Below are 7866 nucleotides of genomic sequence, written 5' to 3'. Positions count from 1 at the left end.
AAAGTAAAAAAACTAACAAACAAAAAAGAAATCACTATTTCGATCAGGTTGCCCTAGAACTCACAGATCCACCTGAGCACTGGGATTAAAAGTGTGCACCACCATGTCTAACCCCTGTGTGTGTGTGTGGGGGGGGTTCTCATGTGTGCAGGTACAACTGGAGGCCAGAGGTTAACGTCAGGTGTCTTCTTCAATCACTTCACCTCGCTGTTTGAGAGCCACCAACTCACAACCGGCTAGAGTGGTAGCCAGCACCCCCTCTTGTCTCCACTACCCCGGTGCTGGGATTGTAGGGACACAGGACCAAGACTGACTTGGGGGGGGGTTGGTAGGAATCTGAACTCAGTTCCTCATGTCTGCACAGCAAGCACTTTGCCAGCTGAGTCACCCCCAACCCTGTCCTAAACTTTTAGACTATTTATATAACTATTTTGTTTTGCTTTTTGTTAATTTGACCCAAGCTAGAGTTATCTGAAATGAGGGCAACAGGGTTGAGAAAATACCTCCAGACAAGAAAATACCTGCAGACAAGACAGTGGGGCATTTGAATTTTCTTAATTAATGATTAATGTGGGAAGAGAGGGCCCATTCCATGGTGGGTGGGGCCACCCCTGGGCAGGTGGTCTTAGGTGCTATAAGAAAGCAGGCTGAGCAAGCCATAAGGAGCAAGCCAGTCAGCAGCACCTGTCCATTCCTGCATTAGCTCCTGCCCTGACCTCCCTCAGCAATGGACTTATAAGCGCTAAGGTGAAATCAACCCTTTTCTCCCCAAGTTGCTTTTGCTCATGGTGTTTTATCACAGCAATGTAAACACCCTCACCAAGTTTATTTATTTATTTTCAGTGCTGGAAATCACACCCAGAACCTCAAGCGGCACAAGATGAATGGAAGCGAGAAGACGCTCACTCAGTGAAGAGCTTGCTAAATATGCACAAGGACCAGGTTTTAAACCCTAGAAACCCACGTAAAAACCGCTGACTGTGCAGCACGTGACTATAAAACAAATCCCTCAGGCTGCTTAGGCAGCCATTCTGGTCAAATCAGAGCACCAGGGTCGGTGAGAGACTTTGTTCTCCCAAATAAGACATCTAGTTCCTAGATGCAGTGACACAGAAGACGTTGTGGTACAGGGCCACCACCACACGTACCTGTAAGATGTCTTTATTGTGAGATGCTCCCCCTGTGGCCAGAATCTTTGTTTTGGGCACTGTAAAACAAAAGACAAAACAGAACTGAAGTGGTGGTAGCAATTCTCCCAGCGCAGAGAGGCCTGCCCTTCAGTCGTGGATGGCTTGTGGTGGATCTACGGCCCCTGCTGATCTCCCAGGGCTGTGCAGAGACACAAAGCTTGGCTTGTGATGGATCTACGGCCCCTGCTGATCTCCTGGGCTGTGCAGAGACACAAAGCTTGGCTTGTCTGTGTTAGACCCCTCATATGTGATCTGCAGTCCGTCTGCCCGGATTGTCTTTATCAACTAAAAAAAAAATTAAAGTCAGAATTTGGGGGGAATGTAGTTCAGTTGGCAGAGTGCTTGCTTAGCAAACACAAGGCCCTGAGTTCAACCACGAGCACCCCACCCCCCCAAAAAATAGAAAAAGGGGGAAAAAAATCTCCCCTCACGTCAATAACAGAACAGAATTTTCTTCATTGGATAGGGGCCTTCGTGTCCAAACCGTACATTTCATTTTGTATGTATGCATCTGTGTATGTAGTTGTACATGTGGGAGCGTGGAGGCCAGAAGAGGGCACTGGGTCCCCTGGATCTTGAGTTACACTTGGCAGGAGTGGCGGGGACTGAACTCCGGTCTTCTATAAATGCAGCAGGAACTCTTAACCACTGAGCCATCTCTCCTCCACCACCCCTTGGAAGGGACTGAAGTAGGATTTATTTTCTTGTTTGTTTGGGTTTTTTGTTTGCCAATACAGGGTTTCTTTGTAGCTTTGGAGCCTGTCCTGAAACTCGCTTTGTAGACCAGGTTGACCTCAAACTCACAGAGATCCCCCTGCCTCTGCCTCCCGAGTGCTGGAATTAAAGGCATGTGCTATCACTGCCCGGCTTGAAGTAGGATTTCATCTAGTCCAGGCTGGCCCCAAACTCTCCATGTAGTAGAGGATGACCCAGAACTCCTGATCTACCTGAGTTCACCTCCTCCCCAAGACTAGGATGACAACTATTGCCATCATTCACCCCAGCCCGACAAACAGCATTCTTTTACATTTATTTGTTTAAGCGTGTGTGCCTATTGCTGAAATGCACTTTTTATTTTTAGACACTATTAAAACTAAGCATGATGACCGACCAAGAACAAAACCTGATCTGGCCAATACATCCAACAAGTACACCTCCATGGATGGATCTTTTTCTTTGCAAGCAGAGCTTGTCTGGGAGCTGGAGCTATGGCTCAGCGCTAGAGGACCTGCCTAGCAGGACCCAAGTTCAATTCCCAGCACCCACACGGCAGCTCACAACTGTCTGTAGCTCCAGTTCCAGGGGCTTTGATGCCCTCTTCTGGCTTCTGCAGGTATCAGCCACACAAGTGGCACACAGACATCTATGCAGCCAAAAACATTCATATACATAAAATGAGATATTTTTGAAATAAAAATAATAAATAAAAAAGGAACCTTCTGAGAGATGGCTCAGCAGATGAGGGCACTTGGTGACAAGCCTGACATCCCGAGTTCAATCCCCAGGGATCATGTTGTAGAAAGAGTGATCTGACCCCCAGAGTTGACCTCTGACCTCCACCTTCATGCTGAGTCGTACATGCCTGCCCCATACATAAATAATAAATGTATTTTACAAATAAAAGGAATGCCCCCATCCTCACTCCCTCACCCCCCAAAAAAACCCAGGATGTCTTGTTTAAGAGGAACCCAGAAGAGTTTGCAAGGCAGGCTTGATTCTACTTTTCAGCTTGCTAAGAAAGTAAATGTCTTTATGTCCTACAGGAATTGCTTTGAAGTAACCACACACCCCTCCCAGCCTCTCTGTCCTGCCTCCCCCTGCACCCTGGGCTGCTGGGATGGCCTTCCATGCCTAGATGTTCCCTACTTATGATCCAAAGACCCCTGCTGGGCAATTAGAGCCAGCTTCTGTGCCCTGATCACACAGCCTCACTTCTCAAAGACTACGTTCCCAGGATGGTTAGATGAGGGAGTACATAGAAATTATCTTACTTATTTTAATATTTGTATTAAAAACTCAGGTGTTGGCACACACTTCTAACCCCAGTACTTGGGGAAGTAAGAAGGGTCAGGAGTTCAAGGTCACCCTCAGCTACAGAGCAAGCTCAAGAAATCCCTAGTGGTGGAATTGCACGTATGAGCTGGCATGTTCATTTCATATGGTGCTGGGGATGGAACCAGGGCCTTCGGTTAGGCAGGCATCTACCACCCGAGCCACACCCACCTCCAACTATCCTGGTTTAGCAGCAGTGGGTAGTGTCTGCACTGGGTCTGAACCCCATCTTCCTTTGCTCAGTGCCAGTCTGTGCCACCAACAAGAGTGTAATTAAGGGGGGTCCACTCCATTTCTGTGTGGTAACCTATCCTATGAATACACATAAGGTCTACATTTTCTTTTTTTGTTTTCTTTTGATTTCTGTTTTGTTTTGCTGAGACGGTCTCTCTGTGTCGCTTGGCTGGTCTAGAACTCGGAGACCTGCCTGTCTCCACCTCTCAAGTGCTGGGATGAATGACAGACGCCCCCACACCCAGTCATTCTGTCTATTATCAATAGATACTAGATTGCTTTCATTTCGGGGCCTAGTAAGGGAAGGGCCACACTGAATGTTCTCACAGACACTTTCTTTTCATAATGAACACACATGTATGTTGCTGTGCGTGTTTACATAAGAATAAAATTGCTGGCACGGAATATATTCAGTTTAAGTAGATGCTGTCTTTCAGGTTTCCCGAGGCTTCTTTTTATAGTATCCTTTTACTTGCTCGGTTCAAAGACAATAAGACATTCTACACAGAACCTGAACTGGTCACGAAACCCTCCTACGGGCACTCCTAAGCAGAGAGGCTTCATGGGAATTTTGTTATTGCTATTGTTTATTTGTTGAGACAGGATCCGGCTACGTAGCCCTGCCTGACCTCGAACTCACAGATCCACCTGCCTCTGCCTCCCTAATGCTGGGTTTCACCTGGACACTAGTGGGCTCGTACAGTTTTGTAAGACCCTTATAATAGTCCAACTCCATCAGCAGTGGGGAATCACTGAGCCCTGGGACCCGCTTGCTCTGCAGCTAAGTTCTTAGGAATCCCTTCCCCAAGCCGTGGCTCTGCCCTCTCCAACACTCACAGGGCTGGTTGGACCTGGGGGGCCCCGGAGGACCTCTCCTAATGCCTACAGCGTATGACCAAGAGATCAGGTAAGCAGTGACAGAGCAGAGAAGCAGGTCACGTGACCCACTGCTGCACACCTGCTCACGCGTGCCTGGATCACTCCCTCACCCTACCCAGGGCCGAGGCCACCCGCCTTCTCCTGACCGCATTCGGTGACGACTTGATCTCTTGGCCTCAGCTCTTGACCTCAGCCCCTCCCCAGCCCCAGAATGTACCCAGCTGGCCGCTCACTTACTGACTCGGTAGCCCAACCCTTCTGCGTGGATTCTTTTGGCCATGAACTGTCCTTCGATCAGTGCCCGGATCTCCACATCCCCGGGGAATGCTGAGACCTGTTTACAGAGAGTAGGCACAGCGTGAGGGACTGGGAGCGTTCTTGTGTATGTACAAGTGTGCTCGTGTGTGTGTGGATGCAAGTGCATGAGTGTGCATCATGCACAAGAGAACATTCACACATGTGTAAGTGATCTTACTTTAACCATCAATTTCACCTGACACATCTTCACACGGGCACAGCCCTCACAAGCACACCTCACCTGTGTGCCACTCTGAGGTGTCCGTGACATCATGGTGCTTGATTTCAGGCAGCCAAGGGCACAGCTTCTGACTTAAACATTTCCCCTAGACCTCGACTAGCATGTGGATCTTCTTGTTTTGTCCTCTTTCCTAACCTAGGGCTACAATGGTGGAGCCTGGTTTTCAAGGTCACATGAGCAAATTAGATTGTCGGGGGCTAAGGATTCGGAGTTCATGTCTGATGAGTGACAGCCGTGAACTTCTCCTGAGTATCCACAATGACAAGACAGCTCTGATGGGAGTCACCCCAGGCTGAGGCCTGACCTCCAGCCCTTCGGATCAAGAAGTAAATCTGCCATTCTCTCTCACTGCTCTTGCAGAGGACTCGGGTTCAGTTCCCAGAACCCACAAGGCAGCTCACAAACATCTGTAATTCCAGTTCCAGGGGATCTAGTGTCCTTTTTTGATCTCTGAAGTCACCAGGTACACATGATGTGCATACATCCACGCAAGCAAACACAAAATAAGCAAATATAGAAAAAAAAACACTCATAACCGACCAAGTGAATGAATGAATGAATGAAGAACCCAAGTTTTTCCTTGAGCCTCCAACCTGATGACCAGGATGAACTTCCTCTGCTTTTTGTCTGTCTGTCTGTTTGTCTGTCTGTCTGTTTGTTTGTTTTTGAGACTGGGTCACTCTACACAGTCCTGGCTGTCCGGGAACTCGCTCTACAGACCAGGCTGGCCTTGAACTCACAGAGATCTGCCTGCCTCTGCCTCCCAAGTGCTGGAATTAAAGGGGTGCGCCACCACCGCCCCAAAAACTTTCTACATCCTACCCAAAGCATTCTATGGAATGTGTAAGACTTAGTCTGCAACACTGAAGCCGTGTCCCCCGACTAGTACAGCATAAGAACATCTCACACCAAGGTTCCCCGACAGCCACTGCGTTCACAAGCATCCTCCAGCTCCTACCTCCAAAACATGGTGTCAATTCACGGTAACAACCAGAAAAATCCATCCCAAACAGGGACTCTCCCAGGAGGGGCCCCATGGAAATGAAAGAAAAGTGGCTTTTGTGACAAGAAGCGCCTTGGTTTGAGCTTCCTCCACCACCCGTGACCTTGTGACTTTGGGAGGGCACTGAGGCCTCAGCTTCCCCTTCTGTAAGAAGGATTCATCATCCCTTCATTACAGAGTTGCTTAGAGAAAAAGGATGATGCTGGGAAGCCAATGGTGCTCAGCGAATGTTCCATCTCCCCCTCAGGCTCTTCCCACCAGGAAGAAACTCCTGCCTTCAGGACCCAAGGGCTACTGGGAGGCGGAGGGTAAGGCCACCAAGGAGATACCCAGTGACACCAGTCTGGGAGCAGACAGTAGATCACAGCGTACTCTGGTCCCCTGCATTCCTCCTTGGAGTAGGGACAGGGTCTGTCCACCCCTGCTGAGCCTGCAGCCTCAAGAATGGACCTGAGCACACCTGTAAGCAAGCAGATGAGTAAGCCCTACAAACAGGATGCTCTGGGGCCAGCTTTTAAACAGAGCACTGACACCGGAGTTGATGGAAACCCACAGCGTATGGGGCTGGGGTGTTAGCTGAGCACTTAGAGGACCTGCGGTGTGAGCAAAAGGGCCTGAGTTTGGAACCATAGAGCCCTCAGATACGCGAGGTGGGCAGGGTGGCTTGCCTGTAGCTCCAGCCTCAGAAGGTGGAGACAGAGAATCCCCTGAACGATCTTGGGGGGATCGTTGATTGAGAGAACCTGTCTCAATGAATCAGGTGGAAGAGCAACTCAGGGAGATTCCCAGTGTCAACCTCGGGCTGCCTGCCACATGCATGCACACTCAGCAACACACATGCAAACATGCATGCACACCACACATATATACACATGAAAAGAAAACCAAAAACATAGGTACCTCAATGTTTTCTGCGTTAAACCTATGACGTCCCATAATTCCAGGGGTGATCTCCATTACATCGAAATAGAAACCTGACATGGAACCAAGAAGGGATTAGCTGTCAGCGACCCAGAACAAAGAACAACTTCTCACAAGACTTCACAAAGGACGAGGCAAAGTTACCTCAGGCCTCTCCGTCCCCTCGAGGAGCCCTGTGGTATCCTCAATCCTTTCTCTCCAGTAGAACAGAGGGGACTGGGAAGGCTTAGCTGTCCTGAGGTAACTCTTCCCCCTTTCCCTTGGCAGCTCACTAACCACAGCCCCAACCGAGGTGTGCTCAGGAGACGTGGCCCTTCCTTCCTCAGGAGGTAGCCTGGGTGTTGCATCCTATCTCACACAGCCTTGTATCTGGAGCAGGAAGCTGCACACTGAGAAGCAGCAGGGCACAGAAGACCCTGGGGCGGCCAACTCATTCCCTAGGGGCTTTGATGGGGTGGTGGATACAGCTAGAGTCTAACCTTTCACAGCCAAGAGCAGCCTCATGACCCCACCCTCAGAACCTGGGTAGTGTAGGCAGAAAGGAACCCCCCAAACCTCTCCAGGCCCCCAACTCATGGCACTCTAAGTCTTCCGTTCCCTGTACACAGGCCCAGCCTACCCAAGTTGCCCTTGTTCCCCATCTCCGTGGACTGCAGGGCTTTAGAGAACTTGTTCCAGGAACCGGAAGCGGACTCATCTCTGATCTTCTCTCTCATGAGGGAGCCATTCTTAAAGCTGCAGAAACACACACAGGATGAGTCCTGGGCTCTTGTGGTGGTGCTTGGACCCAAGTTCTCCATGTGCTAGGCAAGGATTCTACCACTGGACTTTATGTGCAGACTGGACCCAGGGGTTTGGAAGAGTCCCGGGCAGTGGGTCTTCAGGTCAGGCTAGACCGCAACCTCTGGGTTCGGTTGTGCCTGTCTGCACCTCCCTCCCCTGATGGAGGAAGGTCATTGGTTAATTAAATAAAGAAACTGCTTGCCCTGATAGGTTAGAACATAGGTGGGAGGAGTAAACAGAACAGAATGCTGGGAGGAAGAGGAAGT

General features: G+C 49.6%; 1 protein-coding gene across 5 annotated transcripts in view; it reads right to left on the bottom strand.

The window, feature by feature from the left end:
* Positions 1 to 7866, bottom strand: part of Xylb (xylulokinase) — a 37241-nt gene that overhangs the window by 5509 nt on the left and 23866 nt on the right. For all 5 annotated transcript variants that reach the window (XM_005348085.2, XM_026779398.1, XM_026779397.1 and 2 more), the window contains 4 exons: positions 7437 to 7552; positions 6797 to 6870; positions 4593 to 4689; positions 1149 to 1207 (listed from right to left, as the gene is read on the bottom strand). In XM_005348085.2, the coding sequence (XP_005348142.1) occupies positions 1149 to 1207; positions 4593 to 4689; positions 6797 to 6870; positions 7437 to 7552 (346 nt within the window). The remainder of the gene's footprint in view (positions 1 to 1148; positions 1208 to 4592; positions 4690 to 6796; positions 6871 to 7436; positions 7553 to 7866) is intronic.

This window comes from Microtus ochrogaster, chromosome 5 (genome assembly GCF_000317375.1).
Source record: "Microtus ochrogaster isolate Prairie Vole_2 chromosome 5, MicOch1.0, whole genome shotgun sequence".
NCBI classification, from domain to species: domain Eukaryota; kingdom Metazoa; phylum Chordata; class Mammalia; order Rodentia; family Cricetidae; genus Microtus; species Microtus ochrogaster.
The sequence above is the reverse complement of the archived record's forward strand: the minus strand, read 5'-3'. Positions and strand labels throughout refer to the sequence as shown.